Source organism: Drosophila subobscura, chromosome E (genome assembly GCF_008121235.1).
Source record: "Drosophila subobscura isolate 14011-0131.10 chromosome E, UCBerk_Dsub_1.0, whole genome shotgun sequence".
NCBI lineage: Eukaryota > Metazoa > Arthropoda > Insecta > Diptera > Drosophilidae > Drosophila > Drosophila subobscura.
In genome coordinates this window covers 10,773,672-10,797,254 of record NC_048531.1, presented here as the reverse complement: position 1 = coordinate 10,797,254, position 23,583 = coordinate 10,773,672, and the positions used below count along the sequence as shown (strand labels likewise).

Genomic DNA, 23,583 nt, shown 5'->3' with positions numbered 1-23,583 from the left:
TGATAAAAGAGTACTGTGTTTGTGTGTTCTTCACTGACCTGGTGGCAGCTTGCTCTTGAGCATATCCATGGCTACCACATTCACAATGAGCACCCAAATGGGGCACTCCAAGACATCGCTCTCCGATTTGACAAAGGCCACGGCCGACAGGCACTGCGTCTCCAAGCGTCGACGATCTGGATAGGCACGGCGCAGCTCACGATTTACGTTCGATTGAAACTTCTTCATATCGAAGAGCTACAAACAGACCAAAAATTAGCATTTGCCAGTTGCAGTTTGCAGTTTGCTGTTTGCTGAAACGAATTTATGGCACTCCGCTCCTCACCTTGACTATTTTTTCGGATTCGAGCGCCTGATTTGGCAGCTTCAAGATTTCGGCACCGATGGAGGTCTCCTCGTTGGGACTGCTGGCGGTGCTCTTGACGTAAACATTGCTCTTGGCATAGCGGCGGACGAGTATGTTCCCAGCATCGTCCATTTTGATCTTCACGCCCTGCATCAGAGCAAAAGAAAGACGCGAGACGAAAGTTTCTTAAGTACTTTTGAAATCTTTATTCTTGATTTCGGCTAATGGATGTTTCTTGTCACATATTTTGGTTGCTTTTTTATGGTCGGCCTCACAAGCTAATTTAATTAAGCCGTTGTCGCTTAATTGTGCCGTAAAACTTTTCAATTTGATTCGCTTACCTGCCCGATGACGCGCTTCATTTCGTCCGTCTTTTGGTCCCGCATCGGATTGTCGAAGCCGCACAGGCCGATTCTGCAAGAGGGGGAGAGGAGGGCATGGGTAGACCCAGTTGGGCAATCATTAGACAATCATAACCACATTTTATTAATTGCAAATCAATCAGCTGCCGCATTAGCCAAGAGACAACACACACAGCAGCAGACAGCAGGCAGCAGCAGGCGGCACAGGCAGCAAAATGTTGCCAAAACTGTTGCCACTTTACGGCGGCGACGCGCGTCGGCGCCATTCACTTTCTGGAATTGAGGTTGGTTCGCTGTTTGGTAGGTTGCTGGCCCATGCTGAAGAGGTGACTCACTGTCGTGTCTGTGCGCCGCATTTTGTTCCATTAAACGTTTGACAAAACATTGCATCGGCCATGGGCATTGGTCTGGGGCCCCGCGACTCGAACAGAACGTTCAATCGCCTGACAATGATTTATGCCACATACTCGGTACTTTGTACATGCTGCCACAAAGTGTGGCAGCTGTTTGCCCAAAATGTTCACTATGAACATTTCATATTTTGTAACCCCAAGGCCTTAACTTTTCTTCTCATTTTGTCTGCCAAAAAAAAGAGTTGAGTCATTAGTGGAGTGCTTTACCGACAGTTCATTGCACTGCACTGAACTGCTTGCTGTGCTCCAAGCAGTTCATAGACTGCCTGGCACTTGGCTGTCGTCCCTTTCTGAAGGCAAAAGTGTAACCACCATTGAAGCTGCACCAACTGCAGCCTTTGCCAAAGCGAATGATGAATGTGACTCTGGCTTTGCTCTCTTCTCCCCCCCCAATCATCATCTTTGTGGCTTTGTTTTTTTTGCTGCCTTTGCCTAAGGTCGCGTCGCCGAAAATGTCGGCAGAAACGCTAACAAGAAGCGGCAAGAGGAAGCCGCAAAGGTAAACCCAGCAGCAGCAGGCAGCAGCACGGAGCAGGCAGGCCCCCAGCGGCAAGACAATGAAACCAAGCTAATTGTAATTGTCGTTTGCATAAAAGGCCACGGCATGAAGAAGATGATGATGATGCTGCTGCTGCTGCTGCTGCTGCTCCTGTGGCTGCCTCTATTTCTGGCCAACTCACTTGACGCCGCTCTGTCACTATTATGTTTTATGTTAATTTGTATAATGAAGCGCTGCCAAGGCAGCAAAGCGCAACATCAGAAGCAGCAGCAAGTAAGAACCAACCACAGAACGAGGCAACAATCGCCGTTAGCATCGTACACTGACTGACTGGCATTTGGCCATGTGCTTTAGTTCTGCCCGTAACGTCTGCCGCACTGGCGTTGATTTATTGGCTAAATGCTTGTAAAAACCGTTGAAATGTGTGTCAAAGTTTTCCATGAAATGAAATCGACATGGACGGGTGCTGGTGCTCGTACTGGTGCTGCCTCTTACTGCTTGCTGCTGCTTACTGCTTGCTGCTTCTTACTGCTTGCTGATGTACGTTGAATGCCTTTCAAGGTTGCCTTGCCACCACCACACCACACCACACCACACCACACCACACACAGTTCGAGTATCTGCCAAAAGCGGATTTGCAGTTCTTTGTTTAGTAAATGCTTCGTTAAATTCAAGCCATCAAAGCAAAAAGCAAAAAGCAAAAAAACACCGAAATGTTATTAAAATTGAATGCCAAAAAGGGGGCTAGAATACCAAAAGGAATGCCAATATCAGACCAGAACTAGAGCCAAACCCACAGTACATTGTAGTACATATGTACATATATTCAGCGCATGTCTTGCCCGCTCAACATTCACTTCGATATCTTTATGTATATTGTGCATATCGGTTGCAAGGTCGTCTGGTCTCAGGACTGGACCTGACTTGACACGCCTAAATGAGTTGAAAATGCGAAAGGCGCCTGAAAGCGAGAGTGGCAGCACAAGTCGCAGCGGACCCAACTGCAAACTGGAAACTGCTTCGATTTTGGAGTTCAAGTTAAACGTGTGCAGTGGGTCAAGCTGGAGGACGAGCTGTTGCTGCTTCTTCGAGGAAGCGGCAAAACCACCACCAACCAACCATCTCCAACTCCAACTCCAACTCCATGTCCATGTCGTTGCAGTAACTGTTGCAGTTAACGGCAACTGGTTTGGAACGGCTGAAAGCGTTCGTAACAGCTTTTGACCTGCGGCTAGTGTGAGCAAAAAAAAATGTGTCCAACCGGTTTAGTTAAAAATACCACAGCAAAGACACACACACTCGTACATATGTCTGCTGTATGTATGCACGGATCAAGTTGTACATATTTATTGTGATATGTTTTAGCAAAGGAACAATCGACACTTTCCATGTGATCGAGCAACTAGTTTGGCTTTAATTAGATTATGGCTAATTATAGACAAGATTTATGGCCCTGCCAGCAGCCGCAGCTCGATCAGATCATATCCCGCTCCAGTTTCAGTTTCTGTTTCAGTTGCTGTTTCAGTTGCTGTTTCTGTTGGAGTTCCACTTCCAGTCACACCTTAAACTGTACCTCGAAGGCCGCCACAATTTGACTATTGTTCTTTTGCCCTCCTGCACTGACAAATGTGGCACGTGTGCGGCTGCCGCCACCGCTACAATGACTAGAGACTGTTAGTTTTTTGCAACTGCAAACGCCAGGCCAAAAAACTGTCTTTTGTCTGGAACGGGGCCACAAATTGCGATCAAAAGCTCTCTCGAGTGCTCCAACCTTGGCTCGCCTCCGGGTCGCGCCTTTTTTGCCTCAGTTTTTTCCGCACGAAACATGCAGCACAACACAGCAAATAAAGTGTGTGTGTTGCAACCCGGAGCAGCAGCACAGCTTGATGTTATGATTTGATTTCCATTTGATTTCATTTCATTTGTTGCCCCTCTCTCCGCTCCACCTCCCTCAACCGTTCAGCAGTTCCCAGTAACATGCAAATTTTGATTGGCAACGCCCACGCAATGAAGTGTTTCGCAAAGAAAAACAAATACAAAACGCAAACCGATGCATTGAGTACCCTTGCTATGGCAGTTCTTTCCATGACTTGCTCTTGCCATTCCGTATACCCTCTCACTCTTTTAAAGGGTATGCAAAACCAACTGAAACTGTCATAAACTGCAAATTGTATATTGGCGCCATTTCAATTGTGGCCAAATACAAGCAGTCGCGGGGGGTTTGTGCGGGAGGGAGTGTCTAAGTGACTACACAAAGGATTGGCCATTAATTAAATGCGCTTGTTCCAACTCAAAGTGTTCATTGATCGCCGGATTGTCTGTGCGTGTGGGGTCGAGTGTTGAAAGCCCACGCCAAGCAGCCACAGTCACAGCCACAGTGCCAGCATCAGTCTAATTAATTAATTTACATGCAGCAGCAGCAGCAGCAGCAACTGCAGATAGATGCTGCTGCCATTGCAAATTTTGGGTCTATGTGCAGCATGCAACACACAAAAATGGAAGTACATAACCAAAGTCTCGTGTTTAATTAGCAATCGGAATTGCAATCCCATCGATAGGCCGCCAGGCAGACTCTCTTCAGTTTGGTGATTGCCATCGGGGAAGGGGAAGAGAGCATGGAACTCCTTTTGGAATTATTTTGCATTGTTCAGTCAAATTTATGCTCATTGTTATGGTTATTTTCTATGTGTCACAAGCGACTGTTGCAACTTCTCATCGGAGTCGAGTGTCGACTGTCGAGTGTCGTCTCCTCTCTGTTTGCCGTTTACCCATTCCATCCATTTGCATATCTGCTAGATTTCCAATGAAATGCATTGCGTGTGAATTAAAATTCTGTATGCATGGCGGAGATGATGTCTCCTGCCTGCCAGCCAGCCTGCCATTCTGCCAGTCGACACATTCAAATGCCGCTGGAGGGCAGGGGCGGAGCGAAAGATACGAGTGGTAGTAGCAACAACTAACAAGCACTGACAGCGGCTAATTAAACAAACAAGATGCTGTTGCTGCTGCTTGGCCCTAGGACAGGCGATAAACCAAAGACAATGGCAATGACAAGTACAAGGGTCTGCTTGGTCGGACCACAGGCCTGCATCGCCATAAATTATCTTTTGCCTTTGCCTCTGCTGTTTGTTTGTTTGTTTGTTTATATGGTGGAGTCATGTTTGAAGTCTCAGCGCCAATCGACAATTGATTAACCTGACACTCCATCGTCCATCCTCCTGCAGCATGCAAAAGCGGTTGGCAATTTTCCTGCTGCCGCTGCTGCCGCTGCTACCGCTGCTACTGCCTGTTGTTCGTGATTTTTCCAGGCATATTTAACCTCCAATTGACATGAACAAGCAAAAACATTTGCCCAGACGACAGGCAGAGCAGAGGGAAGGATCCACCACAGAGCCACAGCAGAAAGTTTAAGGTGGAGTGTAAGCACAATCATACAGCAGAGAGAGAGGAGAGAGAGCGCGTCACCTTGCTGTTAAGCACCTTGCGGGAGAGCAATCAAAAGTAGTGGGAGAGCAATGAATGGAGCCAATAGCCAAAGAGAGAGAGAGAGAGAGAGAGAAACCGTTGGAAAGATGTGCAATGACAAGAGCAATTTGCATTGGCAATCTGTGATGACCTCGTCACGAATGAAAACAAATGAAAACGAATTGAATGGAATGACTTTCGTTATTATTTTCAATTTCATTTGTTTTCCCTCTCCATCTCCATCTTCATTGTCCCATTCTCTACTCTCCTGCACACCAATCCGCCACTCCAGCCCCTCCTTGCCAACACCCGCTCGTTGGTTTTTGTGCGGTTGACATTTGGTCTGGCGGCAGCAGCAGCAGCAGCAGCAGAAACTTTATTTTGCGGCCAAATCCACAAAGGAAGCCGCCATGATGCCAGGCACTTGATGCCCTTTTTTGGATATCCCATCCCATCCCATTCCATTCCATTTCTTTGTGGCGTCGCTCCGCCCTCTTCAATTTCAATATTGAGTGCCCAATGCATTATGCATACGTAGGATCCATTGAATAGAATTTATGCTCCCAAAACTTCTTGACATTTGCAAGTATTGTGTGCTGGGGCCGCTGCTTGCGTTGCGGCCGTGGCACAACCCAAAAATTGCCACAGACACAATTTAGTGTACGGCATTTGGCATTTTCCGCCAGTTTGTGGCACGCAACGGCAATATGGTTTTTTTTTGTTGCTGTTTGAAACGGAATATGTTAATTAGACAACTGCATGCCAGCACCCTCCCCTCTCGAAGAACCTCTCGGAAGACCTCCAACAACAACACGAAAAAAAGAGCCAAATTCTTGGCATAAATTGCTTTTTGGCCGAAAACGGAAATCGCTCATTTAATGCCAAAAAAAAAAGAAGAAAAATAGAAATACAAGAAATAACCCCACGAGGAGCTGCGGAGCAACGTACAATTATTATAGCATTTTCACTCGCCTTTTTCACTTGGCTTTTTCACATGCTACAAATTGTTGCCCCTAAGGTCGGGCATTTTGCAATGCCCCTGTCCGTGCTCCGTGCTCCATGCTCCATGCTCGAAGGTTCTCTACTCCAGCGGACGGACAGTCAGCCTCTTGGCGGAGTGAAGTTCATCTGGGGAATTAAATTTTAATCGCATGCCCATCAATTTGATGGGCGTTTCATTCATTGCTCATTCGAGAGCATATCAACAGCAATTAATTATTACAGCAAAAAGCGTAGTCAAAGGGGAAGGCCATCGAAGCATCGAAGCTGTGAATGCCCTGGAAATTACAGCAATATGTAGAGGGGGAACCCAACCCCTGCCCATCTGCCCATACGAGCCAGTGCCTGTGACAAACTTCCCAGCAAACCCATCATACCCTCACCCGCTCAGTCAACGTGAAAGAGAAAGAAGATGAGTTGAGGCATCGCAAGGGCTCGCTCCTCTCCTCTCCTCCTCTCTCCTTCTGTGGAGTTTTCTTTGCCAGTGGGTCAAGGGCACAGCACGGCACATACTTTTGCCAGTTCCATAATTATTTATGTTTTTTTCCATCCCATTTTGTTTTGTTTTTAGCAAAGTTCAAAGGCATTGTGTGCTCATGTTTAATATGTTTTCGTTTTGGCGGTGTTCATGCCTCCACTGTCACTCTGTGTGTGTGTTTGCCCCTCTGTTTGTACACCTTGCAATGACCGTTAATTATGGATATGGATGTGCAAATGGGGCGGACTGTACTGGACCGGACTGACTACTCACCGCATGCCGTCGAAGCCATCGTCGGAGCCATTAATGGTCAGCACCGGGGCACGTGCGTATGCCTTGGCCACACGTCGATTCCGCTCAAAGACAATTACTTTGGCCCAGATCTCGTCATCGATTTGGGTCCACTTGTCCAGCACTTCCTGTATGTGTTCCTGCAATGGATAAATGATAGTGAAAACGATAGTTTAGGAGAGTAAATGTCGACAAAGGATTCTACTTGAGATGATTTTCGAGGGAAATTCCTGCAGCAAATCCCCAAAACTGTTTTGAAGCATCGAAAATAACTCCAAAATGAAAGAAAAACATGCCCAATAGACACCACCAGCACTACTAATACTGGCAATTTTCACTTTCCACCGTGATCTATCTCTCTCTCTCTCTCTCGCTCAGCCTGTCTCTCTGTCTGTCTGTTTGTCTCTCTGTCTGTCTGGTGTGTCTATGTGCTTGCCAAAGTGAACGGCCTTGTTGGGCGCTTGCGTTTTAAGTTTACATTTTGTTGTTGTTATTTTGCACTCACTTTACTTTTACTTATTTTGTTGTTGCTTTTGTCGCTGGCTGCCATTACAAGCATCAGTCTGTGTGTTTGCGTTTGCCGTTCGGCGTTTGCGTTTGCAGTTTGTTAAATAAAAGTTAAAATCAAATCGGAGCAAATGCTGACACGAACAGCAAGCCAGAGCTCCAGCTTCAGCTCCAGCTCCAGCTCCACAGCTCGATTCGTGGTGCAGTAAGACGTGTAAAATTATAGACAACGATACGGCTTTGCTTTTTGTTGGTGGCCAGGCGCTGCACTGCACTGCACTGCTTTGCACTGCTTGGGTTGGTTCGCGCTGCGCTGCGCTGCTCTGCGCTGCTCTGCTCGGTTTGAAGTCTCTTTTTATATCCAACAATATATGTATGTACTTTTATGCATAGATATTTCAAGTGCCTGCAAGCTGCTTTTGATTGCAGCTTTGTCTGCTATGCTCTCCTCTGGGCTTGCGTCATGCCTAAGTGCACTTTGAAAATATTTTACATTTCTGCTTTGGATCTGTGTGGTATATAAACCGGGCTCTACATACATATTTGCGACTGAATTCCATGAATACTATTCCAATAACTTGATCAACATCTACAGAGTTACTCTATCTTAGTGGCAATTAAATTGTAGAATTCGTTTGAAACTTATTGAAAGATTTCTAGAGCACACATCAGCCGCACATCATATGCTGCCGAAACTGACTGTATGCAATATTCAAAGGAAAAGTCCAAATAGCCAACAGCTGGCGTTTTCCCCTGGCCCGGCCTGGCTGACGCTCAATTAACCCGAACAAAGAACCGTCATAAACAAAGCCATTAGCCCAGTAACCAACATGCCCACAATTTCGGTCTCTTTTTTTTTGGGTTAATAATAAAAAATTAAATATGAAAAGGCAAGCACAGTAAACATCAAATTTTTGGCTGTGGCTTGGCTCTTGGCTTACAATTCTACAGGCGGACGGACTCACTCATTTGTTTTTTGGGCAAAACTTGTCTAGGCAGCTCTCGGGCTCCGTCGTTGCCTTTTTGGCTGCGTCTCTTGAGAGTCGGAGCCAGCAGCTAGATCCAGCATCAGAGCTTCATGATCAGAGGCGCGCACACACATTAAAAATGCAAATAAATCATGTAGTAAAACTTGTTAACCTTTTCAGATGCTCTGCGTTTGCGTACTTGGATTGAGACGAGAGCCGCGAGCTGCGAGCTGCTGAGACGAGAGCTGCTTGGAAGCACTTTTGATTTCATTTCGGTGCCGTGTTCTTTGGGCAGATTCACTTCAGGTTTTCACTTTGCCAAGAATCTTGTAGGCTCAAGTGTCGGCCAAAACTGGTTAACGCTCATAACATTTCTAGGCCGTGTGCAGAGGGGGACTCTCCTCCCTCCCTGCCACCTCCAAAAAAGTAAAAACAGACGACCTCAAAATGCCGAAGTTCATCTGAAGTTGCTTGTGGCTTTTAATTAGTCCTGAGTTGCAGCAGCTACATACAGCCACTGCCATGCCACGCCACATGCCCAGGCCCAGGCCCAGCGCGTGTTCTCCTATACGTATACGTAATGCTGATTTTTTGGCCAGTCTGGGAACAAGTTTCGTATGGCATTCGATCCCAAGCGAACGGGTTTGCATTCATATTATTCATTATTCGGGCGTACCCATTAGCATATGAAAGAGATTAAGGCCAGCAGCAAGTCAGAACGAGATACAAATACCCGTAAATAGAAGATATTTTTCGTACATGCTCGCACGATAGCCGTTACGCAGGTATCGCAGTTGGCTCTGCTCTAACATACCCTACAAATACCCTGCAGAAACATGATATATGTTGAGGTATTTTTGTGTATCCGGCAGAGCGCATTTTCGGGGCGCAATTAATGTCTATTTATTCTGTTGCAAGAGCTCTAATGGATCACACTGATCGGCTTGCAACACGTGCAACACCACCGCACATAGCCGCGAAGAAGATGAGGCTGAGAATCTTTGCGGTTTTGTGTGGCTGCCTGCCTGCACTTTTTCGTGTAAAATGTTGTTGAACTTTTGCAGTCACGACTCTCGCGGAGGAGACTCCAAGATCCGACCCACTGCTGCTGCTGCTGATGCTGCTGCTGCTGCTGGTGGATCAGAGTTGACATTTAATAAAATGATTTCTATAGCTGTTGTTTTTTTCTCTGTTGTTCGCTTTGTGCCGGGCCACTAATAGATACAATCGCCTCAAATTATTATGGTCTTGATAGATTCATTTTTTGTTGTTGTCTCGCTTTGTGACAGGTTGCATCTTCATGCCCGAACAAACGGACGAACGAACGAGCGAACGAGCGATTCATGTCCGAAAGTTCATTGATATGTTTATTATTTTCCCCCATTTGGGCTGCTGTTTGGATAACCCGCCTCTCGATAGGCGCCGCTGTCTAATGTCAATTGGTGGGACGCAAAACCCTCACATAATTTATGCAAATTTCATGCCAAAAGCTGGCAAAAGCCGAGTTGGAATGACTTTTCGAATCGCCGCAGGCGACTCTTCCGTCAAAAGGTAAATCAATCAATAATTGAGCAGGAAATTCAATTGGTCCTGGGACAGTGATGAAGTGCGGCATCCATAGAAAACCGAAACCAGAAAGAAACTACCAAAAAGTAAACAACAGCAGCAGCAGCGGCAGCAGCAGCGTTTCCATTGAATTTATTCGAATTTTAAGCCTAACACATGTGTACATGCGAGTGTGTCTCGTGTGTGTGTGTCTCGTTTTAGTGGTTTTTCCTGCTCCGGCGTTGAGCCAACGCCAAACAAAAATCCTGTTGTTCAGGCCTGGCCAAAAGCGACACCGAAACCAGGTGAACGGGTGCCGCAAGCAGCAAGGCGAAACGCAAAGGAAAAGGAAAACAAAAGGAAAATGGCACTAGGAGGGGGGCCGACAAAAGCGAAAACCAGCCGAAGAAAAACTTTCATTTTCACAGGAAAACAAGAAACAGCCACAGATGATTCTATTCTGCATGTGGCATGCAGCATGCGGCATGCGGCATGCGGCAGCAGTTCGTTGCTTAAGTCTTTTGTTTTGTCTTCTATGGAGATGTCTATTGGAACGGTGGAGTGTCTCTGGCGGAATTCCCAGATAATAAATTTGTAAGCAATATTGAAAATGGCACACGAAACAAGCAACAAGAAACAAGCAGCAACAACAACAAAGACAACTACAACTACAGGGATTGCCCAATAAGTGCCCCCGAGCAAAAAGCAAATCAAAGGGCCTAACTCTTTGAAAGGGGAGCAACGACAAAAGGAAAATGCAGACATAATTTGTTGCCGTTTCCATCATGGGAAATACAAATTTTGTGAGACGCCTTTGTGTGTGGCAGGGGAGGCCAGGCTAAACGGAATTATATAGATGCCACGCTCACGCTAATTGCAACACAAAGCCAGAAAGAGAGAGAGAGAATTACAGAGGCAAGAGGCAGCAGACACACGCTTTTCACTTTTGGGGTGAGGCCGGGGCCAGCTCTGGCTCTAGCTCTGGAATCGCTGATGCAAACCAGCCAAAATTTATGCAAATCTCCATTAGAAATAAAACATCAATTTAATGCGCAGTCTTTTGGATGGGTGTTTTTTTCCCTCTATATTTTCTGCTTGCTGCTCGAATGAATAAAGTGCAGCTAACCCGATGATGGAGTGTGTGTGTGTGTGGGCGGTGGATGCTTGCCAAAAAGCGAGGAAAAACACAGAGCAAATCAGTTGGAGAAACTTCAGCGGCAAGTAAAGCTAACAAAATGGCTAAAAGTTAGCATAAAGAGTGCACAAATCAGTTGAGAAAACTTCTAAGTAGTCAAAACGATGATTGAAGATTTGTCTGCCATGAAATGAAAGGCCCAAAATGTTGACTTGCTGCAGTCGCAATAAAGCGCTAAGCTTAAACTGGGTTTGGTCTCCAAACTCCCACACGCAGAAACTAAAACTGTTAGACACACTCACACACATGCAAAAGGTATCATCAATGGAATTCCCACACACCAAACGAAATCAAATGAAAAGAAATAATAATCGTAGTCGTAATCGAAGAAACTCAGCAAAGCGACAGCTTCTCTTTTTGGTGTGTGCTGGCAATGCTGCGACCTGCTGTCTGGCACTCAGCTGTTTCACTATCTCTTCGGTTTCAGCTGGCAGTACTTCCATCAGGATAGCTCTATTCCCTGCTGTTTAGCTGCATCTTCTGTTAGTGCTGCACTCAAATCTGTCTCTGTCTCTGCCTCTGCCTTTTTGGTGCCTCGAGCTCGGGCTCTTTGGGGGCTGGCGCTGAGCTCGTGCGCGTTGGGCTTGTCCCAACATTAGGGCTACGCTACCCATAACTATTTCTTTTTATAGTTACTGCTGCTACAGCCCACTGGTCGTTGGCCATTTGCTGCGAGCTGTTCGCCTTTGGCTGTGTTTTTTTACTGCCTTGGCCCATAGGCAAATTAAAAATGCACAACGCAATGCGATGGCCTAACGGTAATTAATGCAATTGGTCAATACAACAACAAACACAAAAACAAACACCAACACCAACAGCAAAGGCAAAGGCAAGCAGCAAAACCCCAGCAGTACGAGTACAGTGCGTTTCATGCTGACCTCAATGCGGTGGCTTGAACGTCGCGTCGTCGGATGGACGGGACGGAACGGAACGGTAGTCATCGTCGTCGCCGCACGTGTTGAGAATGAGGCAGCCGCAGGAAAATAGAAGCAAATCATAGAAGCCCCCAGCCAACTGTCAGGCGGAAGTCAGTCAGCAGCGATGGTCGTGCCAGGGCCAAATGTGTGTTGCAGCTCTTCTTTTTTTTTGTTTTGGGTTATTTTTGGTTGAAGATTTTGTGGACTTACCTTGTAGAGTTTATCCTTCTGATACCAGACATCCTCCTCCTCCTCCTGCTGGGTGAATGTCTGGTCAAGATTAAGATCGTCGCGTGAACGTGATAGAATTTTACGTCGCGATACCATCTTTGTGGCTCTGTAAAGAGAGAGAGCGAAAAGAGAAAATGAGAAGAGATCTCGAGTCATAAAAGGTTGTGAATATTCTCGCATTATTTGAAAGAACTTCTGAAGGAACCGCCACCTAACTGTAAATAACGGCAAACATATCAACAGATTTTGACAGGCGGCCCCAAAAAAACAACAGAAAATCCCAAATTGCAAAGCAAACAAAATTATGGCATCCCAATGGTAACCCAAGCAACGATGATGGGTGTGGGTTCAACGCACTCCACTCATTCCCCTGCCATATTGTTTATGACCTGGACTTCCTTTTCACAAGTCATCCCGCCTGCAGAGCAAACCTGCGAGCATTCCCACCTGAACATCAGGCATTTACGAATGCAATATAATCACAAGCAGTGTCCGTCGCCATGTCTCTTCTATATATTCATAAATGGACGTTTCTTTAGGGTCTGAATTTATGTGTAAAACATGCAATTTATATTGAAATTACTTGTTTGTGAACTACGCATCGTGGTTTCAGATACCACCATTCCGATTCCGATCATCCCTCGGACGGGCTATGATTCAGGCACAGATTCGACAAAGAGAGAGAGAGGGCGCGAGAGAGAGAGCGCGCGGAAGAGATAGCATCCAAAGCACGTTGACAACAGCAGCAATAAAGGTAAATAATGAAAAAAAATCACCTGTAAGCTGCAATAAGGAACTTGGACTTGAGCTGGAACGTGGAATACTCTTACTTTTAAGAGTAAATGGTCCACTAAATAATCTTGTATTTACATATACCCAAAATTGTTCTGCCTAATGAGAGCTGTCTGTTCCAGTATACAAATATCACGCACTGCTTGTGGAAGTTCCGTTTTCAACTGCTTACACTGCTCGCATTGAGTGTGGCTTTCTTATACACTGCTTGTCTAACTGCATATACCCTATTTTGGCAGCAAGTGTATACAGATTCAAGTCGTTTGTTTTTTTTTTTCACGGCTCAGTTTGTCAAGTTGTTGAAAAAAACGCTCATTGCATAATAAACATCTATTGGGGCGGTAGGGGCTGGGCTTGAAGCTCTGTTGCTCTGGGGACGCTTGGCAGGCGACGCGTGTAGCGACAAGAAAGTGCTCTCTCTCTCTCTCCCTCTCTTGCCTTCTTTCTTTCGTTCACTCTCCCATCTCTTTGTCTTTGTTGCTCGTGTGCCTTGGCATGCAAATGCTTTCGGGAGGAGGTTCGCTAACATGTTGTCATATATTTGGCCGTCTTTTTTGTTGTTATTAGTGTCTATAATTGTTGGCTTTCTTTTCGCCTGAAAGTGTGTGAATGACTGATTGACAGCCAGAGTGTCTGATGGACTGTCTGACTGCCGGCAGTGCTGTCGAGTGGTGGGTCGGATGCTGCTGCAAGGGCCCCAGCCTGGGCCTGGCCATAAATATTCATCGCCTTTTGCACAATTGTCAACGATCGACGCCATTTTTTGTTGCTTGCCAACAAAAAGATTGCAATCGCATAACAAATGTTTGTGCCTCTTTGCTGCAGCTCGATTTATGCAACAAAAGCCGTTAAATTGTATAGAGTATCAGCTCTGGGATTGAGACCGAGACTCTCCTGCTGTCTTGTCGCCATTATTGAGTTGCATTTTTCTTTTGTGTCTGCAAAGCACGAGCATTGTTATTTATAGCCAACAAAAGGCGACACAAAAACCAGCCCAGAAATCAGTGTAAGTATCTGCAGTGTATATAGAACACATGGCACAGCCCCCACCCCTCTCAAACAGAAAGTTCCTTAGGCTCAGCACGTACATGGGACGCAGACGTGTTCTAGTTTGTCTTCGGAGGCGAGGAGTCGCGTAATTACGTGTAGTGCATTTTGAGTGCCACATGTATGGCAGAGTACCTCATGTCTACGGTTTAGTTTTGGTGCATTCTACAAGCGAAAATAGGGCCCAGCCCCTTGACAAGTTTATGGATGAAAGAAGAGAAGATTCCTTGAGAGTGCCTAACCCAAGAAGAAGCCATGGACAGACCTAACGATCACTCAATGACTGATTGCTGACTGATGCTGAGAACAGTGTTTGCAGATATCTTAAGCAGCTGGATAATCATTATTCCATTAGTACCCACACGGATGTGCTTTTATCCAATTATAAACATGAAACGAAAAGTCCCAAAAAAAGGAGAGGGAAACCTTTATGCCGCCGCATTCTTTATGGGGCACGTCAAATTAAAACACTTAAACGGCATTTCTCAGTGTTCTCGGAACAATTCTGGCTAAATAACGCTGACATATCAAGAAAGTTTCTTTATATGATGGACAATTAACGGCCCACAGACAGTCCCAGCTGAAAGTGGAGTGCAGTGGAGTGGAGTGGTGGCCAAGTGGTGCTCGAATATCCTGCACACTCATAGCGGCTGGAACGGGACAGACTTTACTTTGTGTTTTCGTTACTGGACTTTTGAAAACAGACCAACTGCCGTTGCCTGGACTCTGAACGCTGAAAGGTGGAGAGATGGAGCTGCAGCTGTGGCTCGGGCTGAGAGGCCACCGTCTGTGGATGCCACTTGGTGCCGTAAAATAAAGTCATCAAGAGTGTCTTTCTGCATTTGTGTGCGTGTTGACTTTGCTGATTTGTCTGCATGATAATTTCCATGATCTTTTACAGTTATACAGGTTGCACTTTGCCAAAGCAAATATCAAACTCCGATTGAATGACTGATGTGCTTGTGTGTGTGCGTGTGTGACCATTAGGATAGCAATTTTCAGTCATTCCAGCATTCACTTTCCAAGCAAAACTAATAAAATATTTCCCTCGCGCACGCAAAAATGTTCAACAACTTTCACAAAAACAACGAAAACACAAACACAGAAACAGAAACAACAACAACTAAATATCAATCAGATGGCCGAAAACTGCTACTTGAAATCATTTAAATAATGCCAATCCAATTGATGATTATTTCTTAATACCTTACATTGGGGCAAAGAGGTGGAGGGGATGGAAGAGGGCATCATCCGATGAACTCAAATTTAAATTTCAAATTCGTTGAACTTTCACAATTGTCCAACGAATTGATATTGAATTATAGGCAGAGATTTTCCACCGATTTCCGATGGGTTCAATAACTTGGCCTGCGTTTGACATTTTGCCAAACGAATTGAAATACGAAAAATAAAAAAAAAAAATACCCCGTGGAAAGTAAAATGTACGATAATTTCGATGGATAAGTGGATTTCGAACATCTGTGGAACGTAGCAAATTGCAAAATTAAGTAGCATTATTTACTGAGAGCAGAGTTCACCAAAGTTGAAGTATTATTATTTATATTTGATGTTTGCTTACTTCCCGCAAAACAACTTTGTTGGATATTTCAACAATAGATTGCTCTTCTGTCTGCTTGCGAGATCTACGAAGCGATCGTCATTGAGGCTGCTGCCCACACGCTGCAGAAATAATCTCTATGGTGACGCAATACATTCAAGTTCGTTGTGTGGTGTTCTCATAAGTGATATTCAAATAAATGTACATATGTATATTTATGTGATAAGAATTTTTGCTGCCTAAACACCCATTACCTCATTAACTCAAATACCTCTGTCGACAGTCGACATCAATTATTCTTTTCTTTGCGTCTCCTGCTCTTATTTTGTCGCTTCTCTCACTTTGCTTATCTTCATCCGTTATAACTGCATTGCTTTGCCTCAATACCGCGCGCGAGAGAGAGAGAGAGAGAGAGAGCACTCCCAAAACTCAATAGATCTCGCTTCTGCTTGATCTTCATAAAAGCTCTCAGCAGCGCTAGTGTTTCCGCATCACTCCGTGTCTCCCTCTCTTCCATCTACGTTCGCTACAGCTGCATGGCTGTACATGCGTGAGAGAACACACACACCCACACCCACACTCTCAGCTTTGATGAGCAATAACATTTGTTATTGCTTGCTCACCTTTAACAACACAAGCAGTGTGCCGCCTGCATGTGTTTACCGTTCTTCCTCTCCCTCAAATGCCCACTCTCTGGATCTTCAGTACTGACTAAACGAGCATACGGCTGCTTGGATTTGTGCATGTGCATTTGTGTAACGAAAAGTCTGCTGCAAATAAGCTGCTGCCATGTTTACAACGTGCTTAAAATGTTATGCCTCTGAGAGAGAACTCACATACGTTTCTATTAACGATGAGCAATAATGTCTGTTCTGTTGTTGCTGCTTCCCTGATTGACAAGCGGAAAACTCGTTTCAAAAACTTTCTACAGAACTTTCCTTCACGCAGTGAGCAAGTAAATGAAAATATGCATAACTTAATGGCAACATTCACTGCATATTCAACTATGTACATACAACCCAGACGGCGAGCGCACTTTATGAATGAAAGTCAACGTCATGAATTATTGTAGTTTTTACGACTCGAGAGTCGGCTCTCGGGGGCAATCAATAAAGAATTTTGATGATGACAATCGCACCTGACAACGCTAGTTGCATATTAATTGAATTGAATGTAAATAGAAATGGAAGTGGAAGTGGGCCTGGCGGGGTCTGGGGTCTTGTAATTCTAATGCGGCTACTCTCCAGGCAGGCAAACGATGTGCATTGCCTGTCAAGAGGTCGTTGGCTGCTGCTGTTGCTGCCGCTGCTGTCTGAGACGTCTCCGGAGTGCAAATAGTTTTGCAGTTCGTTTACCCCCCGGCGATTGCATTGTTTGAGGCCGTGGAGTTCATCAATTTGCGAGTGCGTCACGAGACTGCAAATATTGTATGAAGTGTCTGCCCCGTCTGCTTCAGCAGCTGCTTCAGTAGTTAGAGTGTGAATCGTTAGTAGATGATTTGTTTGATGTTTCATGTTACCTCACAAATCTGCAAATTCATTTGCCAACACATTTTCAAAGCTGCCTCACACAAATGTCAGGGTCAGACATGATAAATTTGCTTTCCTTTATCGCTTTTTTCTTTCTACTTGGTGTGTGTGTCTTGTTTGTTTGTTTTTGGCTAGAAAGTATATTTGGCACCCCTAATGGATCCCATTATGTAACCAGAAACTACATGAAAGTCGCTGGACCTAATGAAGCAACGAAGAAATAACAAAACATTTGATACTTTCGCAGATGGAAGGCGAAGAAGACTCCAGGAACCAAAGATCTTGGCCCAAGAATGTGTGTAGAGCGGCTTGATTGATTGGCCAAAGCGACAGAGAGGCCAACAGCGAATAGAGCCCGAAACGAAATTGCTTTCACAGGGGTCAAGCCGAGAACCATGTATATCGTGGGCCATTGATTTGTTGCCAAATTAAATTAAGCAGTCATTGACTTTTGGCTGGAAAGGAGACGAAGAAAGAGCTGCGGTTCTTCTGGCTCTGTGGGGGAATGGAATCGATATGTGTGGAAATAATAGCCATGCTGCGAAGACTTCAACAGGGCTCGTGATCCGCTTAATTTTACACAAGGCTTATGTCGGCACTTGGCATATCACAGTATGTAGATACAGAAATATTTCAATATGATATACTTCCAGGCTTTTCTTTCAATAGATTTTCTTGGCATACGCCCTTTTCGCCCGAAAAACCAGTTTATCATATTTCTTCAACACTTGTCTGCTCTGCACGCGGCACTGCCTCAATTTGCATACCGTGAAAGTGGCGTGGAGGGAGCCATGCCCGTGCTCGTGCCCGTGCCATGCACTCGGCCACGGTTCAGTTCCTCGTTTGGGGTTAAGGTTTTCATTATGTGCTGCGGCTGCGGCTGCGGCTGCGGCTGCGATGCAAATTATGCAAAATTGCTCAAATCGGGAAGCGGAGCTAATAATGCAAAAATCAAAGCACTTAACTTTGGAATCGCATTGCGGAACTTGTTGGCCGGGCATTTAACACCTCAGCGCATCGCCTGAGTATCGGAATATCATCATCAACAGCCATCAACACAACGGTAACACAACACAACACAACAAAACAGTAACTTTAAGCAGCCACTTGTTGCATTTCGATTTCGCAAATATTTCCCATCCAATCCATGGCACGCACATGGCACCATCTGAGCGCCGTGCTCATCATTCAGGCAATTATTAAGCCCAAAATATGTTAAATCATATCGTGTATTCGTATATGCATGCATTCATGAGAAACTTTTCAAAGTCATGTAACTGTCAGCGCTTTGCGCAATCCCCCCCCAAAAAAACGAACGAACGGATGCTTAGATGTGAATGGATGGATGGTTGGCCAGATGGGATGGAGACGAAAAGCCCCCAAAAAAACAAAAACAAAACTAAAAATTAACATTTCAATTTTGTTAGATCTTCGAATGTTGAATGTCTTGTGTCTCTTTCTCTCCCTTGCTCTACCTCTATGGCGGGTTTTTGATTGATTTTTACAGCTGCGGCTGCGGCTGTTGCTGTTGCTTGCCGTTGCAAGCACTTTCAAAAAGGAAATTTACAAATCGCTTGACACCTTTTGAAATCGTCTTAGGGCATTAAATCAAATGATTTGAAATAACCAAAAATGTACACTCAAAACTAACAGAAAGCACTTGAAACCAGCATTGGGGGGAAAAACGTAATGAAATTAATGGAAAAAAAAGATAAAGATAGTTGAAAAAGGACTTGTAATGGGATTAAATAAAATTTGATTATTTCCTGATTTCCTTGGACAGTATGGCAATGCAGCCTAATTTGCTTTCGGTTTTCATTCGAGCAAAAAGCGATAAAAACAAGTTGACACTTTCATTTAATTTTTAGTGCCTTTTTTCCGCATGCTTTCGTTACGTTCCAACTTGTTGGCCAGGCCAAAAACGCGAGACCAGTGCAACAATTCCGCTGGTCGAAAACATGACTAAAAAGCAGCCTGGCCAAAACATGTACAGCTTCAGACAGAGGAGTGAAAAGAAGAGATAGCAACAAAAACAACAACAACTGAAAAAACAACCAACAAAAAAGCAACGGAAAAACACGAAATTCAACAAACATAAAAAAGGCAAAGAAAGAAAGGCTAATTCCATGATGGCCGAGAGATGTGATACCCTTGAAAAAAGGATATGTTCTGAGGAAATTTGTTCAGTTTTGGAGCATTTTACTAAGAAATTCCTATTTCGGAACCTATTTGAAGCTAAGTTTATAAATAAAACTCTTCTATTGTTAAATTCCTTCATTCTTCCCTTTACAAACTTCTAATTAAAGCGAATATACCCCTCTGTGTAGAGGGTACAGAAACGTAGTAAAAGAAGCAGAGCAACTGCAACTTTTTTTTTGCGCCGTTTGCTTCTGCTTTCGTTTTCGCCTGCACGCTTCAACTGCTCCAAAATGCTTTCCCCTCTCGCTCTCGCTCTCTCACCGCAAAAGCCTGCCTACATACCCGTGGGAGGAGAGCAGAGAAAAGTCAGTCTGGTCTCTCACTTTGTAAACGAAGCAATTTGCGGCAGACCTATGACAGCGCCATTGCACTACATTTTCCACAAGCGAGTGAGTTTGGAGCCGAAACTGAAACCGAAACTGAAAATGAAAATGAAACTGAAACTCGATTTCTTTTAGCAGTCAGCTACAGAGAGAGTGTGAGAGAGGAGAGAGAGAGGAAGAGAATGAGAGTTGTACTTGCGTTACGTTGACCATCATTAGTTGGCTTAATAAACGCTGCGTCTCTCTCTCTCTAACCTTTCTACCATTTCTTTCTTCATTCAGCTTGGGGCTTATCAAATGTTTGCAATCAACAAATCATCCAAGTTTTCACTTTTCAGCTGCTGCTGCTACTCTGATGCTTATGATGATGATAATGATAATGATGATGATGATGTCGAGCGGAAGTTTCGTGTGTTACAACAATCCCAAAGAAAGATCATAATATTTTCATTCAAGTGTTTTGTTCAGCTGATTGAGTCAGGGCATCCCAATACCCATCTCATCCATCCATAGAAGCTGCTGCTGCTGCCTACTGCCTACTGCCTACGCGAGAGTGGCTACGTATTTAAAATGCAATTTATTTTCCAACAATAGAAAAACGAAATAATGTTTTAATAAAGAGAGATAGATGCCTTTGTCTGCTGTCTGCCGACGTCTCTCTGGCACTTTTGGGGCCGCGTGGTGCGGTTGCAGCCGAGGCGTTAAAGGCCATCATCTCCAATGTATCTATATTTCTATCTATCTGTCTATCTATCCACGAATATCTCTATCTATCTCTGTGTCTATCCGTCTGCCGTCTGGCTAATCACCTACAAGCACCGACACGTGCTCTCAGTATCAGCCTTAATGTTTCCTTCACACTTTTGTGGCGCCACAACATTAACGAGTTTATTAGCTCTTACACTCGTACTCACAGCTGTCTGTAATAGATCTCTTAACTCTTAATATGTGGCTGAAATAGTGCTTAATTCTCATTAAATCTGCTGAATAGTAGCACTCCAGCCCAGTAATTTGTGGCCATAATTCTCTTTCTATCTATAAAGAATGTTGACTGCATGACATTAACCCACTTTGGCAGCTAATGAACAGTTCTCCATTTTGGCAGTAGGAATATAAATTGAGGGAATGGAAGGGAATTCCAATAGATTGAAAAACAATGGAAGAGAGCCCAGCCAGCCAGCTATTGACAGCTGTGCTCATGAAATATGCGCAGCGTGAAAAGAAATGGTGGAGAGTGAAAGAACAAACGGTTAATCGGTCAAATGCTAATTCCCGATTGGAATTTGAATTTTTGGCATATCTATCGAGCGAACCATCTAGTTAATCGATGTACATAAGTCGCATTTCCTTCCTTTTTTGGATTTTTACAACGTTACAAAATGAAATCCACTATTGCGCGACCTTTTTTTACATTTTCGGTGGGGGTTTCCAGCAATTTCGGCTTAAAATCATTTGTTCATTCATTTGTTTGTTGCTGGTGTTGGGAAAATGTAAATGAAGTCAACTGCGCGGATGTCTGGTCTGGTCTGTTCGCTGGCTGACTGGCTGGCTGAATGAATGACTGACTGACTGACATTTCCCATTAGGTATGCCACCACGGTTATAGTATTGTCTGCAGGTTCTGCTGAACTTTTGCCCAGACAGATTTCAGCAATTCTTTGAGCCAGCAGCATCCGAGGAACACCTCATTTTAGAGGTCTTTTACGCGATTGTTTACATTTATGGCTGCATAATTGGGTGCCATGGCAGCAGCAGCTTCAGCATCTCCTCTCCTCCTTCGTTCTTGCACACTAATTGACTCCCACAACAAAAACTACAGAGATACAACGATGATGAACGCAGATGACGATGAGAAGCTGTAACTGAGGCCCCGAAGGCAGCCAAAAGCCAATGTGGAACTGCCAACTCATTCCGACATCGACTTCCTTCCTCCCTTCTGCGAGTTTCATGCCGTCGAGCCGAGTGCCGAGTGTTGGGGGGCAATTGTCGCAATCGAAATCGGAATGGCAACACCTACTGCACTTTTTAGCTGCATCTTTTTTTGTTTTTTTCGAATGCATTCGCTTTCGAAGGCGTGCTGACTGCTTGGAAGACAAGACAGCTCATCCATCTGGCCATGTCTGGATGATTTTCAGGGCCATACACCCCACAGAGAGACACCACAGGCCTACAGATCTCCTGAAAAAGAGAGAGAGAGAGATCCAGCCAGAGTTCACATGACATTGTGCCGCTAATTCCGCACTAATCGTTTTAATTGGTGGCAAATCGGAACTATTTTGGCTGCTTAAAGCATTATCATATTCAAATACAATATGAATACGCAATCAAAAGGCGAGGAGGAAACACAAAACACAAAAAGAAACGTTGTCAACCTTGAGGGAGCCAGCTTTTAGTTGTAGTTTTGGGCTCTGTTTCTGTTTCGGTTTCTCTGTGTTTCTGTTCGCATTTAAATGAAAATGAAACCCCGAAGCAGAGGCTGAGGCTGAGGCTGAAACATGGCCAGAAGTGTATCAAAAGCAGCTCAAAAATCATGGAAGTGTAGCTTCAAAGGGGTAAAACTTTTAATACTCTAGCAGATCCAGTATAACCATACGATATAGTCAGTCAATATGGATATTTACTGTGCTTCTTTTTGTGCGAATCAAAGTCATTATAGCCCGCCTGCTTGGGCATGAAAAAATACAAAAAAACGCGTAAGCAGGAAGTCCCGAGCCATACACTACAGTTAGACCATAAAAGTGAGAGAGGGAGTGCGAAAAAAAGTGCGATTATGAATGGCATTCTCTTGGGGCTCTTCCTGGAAGGCGGAAGGGAAGCGAAGCGAAGGCTGTGTGGCAGGGCAGGTGTGCAGGTGGTTCCAGGGCTAGGGTTTCTGCTCTCTGCTTTGCATGCGTGTCGTGGGTCGTCGTGGGTCTTGTGATCTTTCTCTCTCTCTTGTACTCACCTTACTTTTTTTTGTGTTTTGCTCAATTACTTTTGTTGCTGTTGCTGTTGCTGTTGCTGCCCCTGCTGCTGCTGCTGTAGCTGTTGCTGTTGCAGTTGTTGTTGTGTTGAAACTGTTGCAAAATTGCTGATATTTTCCCAATGATTACGTAGCCGTGGTAGACAGACGACAGAGACAGAGACGGACAGGAGGGAGCTGCGTTGCCAAATGAGTTTGAGGAAAAGTGTTTGCCCCCCAACAGTTGCTCTTGTTGTTGTTGTTGTTGTTGTTGCTATTCCTTTTCCTTTTCCTATTGGTATGCAGTTTGTTTTTATCTTTTATTTTTGTAATGGCTGTAACAATGATTTTGCTATAATTATTATTTATATTGATTTTGTAATATTGCTACAATTTCATTTTATAACGATTTTATAAGTGCCAAACGCGTTTCTGCTTTTCACTTTGTTAATTTCACTTTTCTCTTGTTGTTTTTGTTGTTTCTTTTTGCTTTAGCTTTTAGCTTGATATTTGTATTTGTACAAAAAAAACGAGTTTGCAATAATTTTTCAATATTTAATTTGGCATTTAATTTTGGACAGCCAGAAACGCGTATTACCAGCAGTATTTATAGGTCTATTAAACCCGCTTGATGTTCGTTATTTACCGTTGCCCGGATCGCTTTGGATCAGTTCGGATCCGTGGCTGGCACAAACACACACAATCACACACACAAACACACACGCACGCAAATTTCTAATTTCCAAATTATTAATTAAATCAAAAGTTTTGTTGGCTTTTCGTTGTTGTTTATTTTTGGATGGTTGCTATCGAAGCTTTTTTTTTTGAACGCACTTCAATTGCATAACGATCGCGCACAAGATTTCGTGAATGTGGAATGACGATGATGATTGTGATAATGATGATGATAATGAAGATGGTTGGTTGCTTGTTTTTGTTGTTCACCTTCTGCTTTTTTCTGCTACTTCTTTCTCTTTC

The 23,583-nt window shown here is 44.3% G+C and overlaps 1 protein-coding gene across 2 annotated transcripts in view; it reads right to left on the bottom strand.

Moving 5' to 3' along the window:
- The window catches only part of LOC117890034, a 27,989-nt gene extending 4,406 nt beyond the window's left edge, over nt 1-23,583 (bottom strand). Inside the window, exons 1-6 of one of the 2 annotated variants that reach the window (XM_034794652.1) lie at nt 23,551-23,583; nt 12,196-12,322; nt 6,836-6,993; nt 688-760; nt 326-493; nt 39-237 (exon numbers count right to left, since the gene is read on the bottom strand). In XM_034794652.1, the coding sequence (XP_034650543.1) occupies nt 39-237; nt 326-493; nt 688-760; nt 6,836-6,993; nt 12,196-12,312 (715 nt within the window). In that variant the 5' untranslated portion in view covers nt 12,313-12,322; nt 23,551-23,583. The remainder of the gene's footprint in view (nt 1-38; nt 238-325; nt 494-687; nt 761-6,835; nt 6,994-12,195; nt 12,323-23,550) is intronic. The other variant, XM_034794650.1, reaches the window with a different exon arrangement.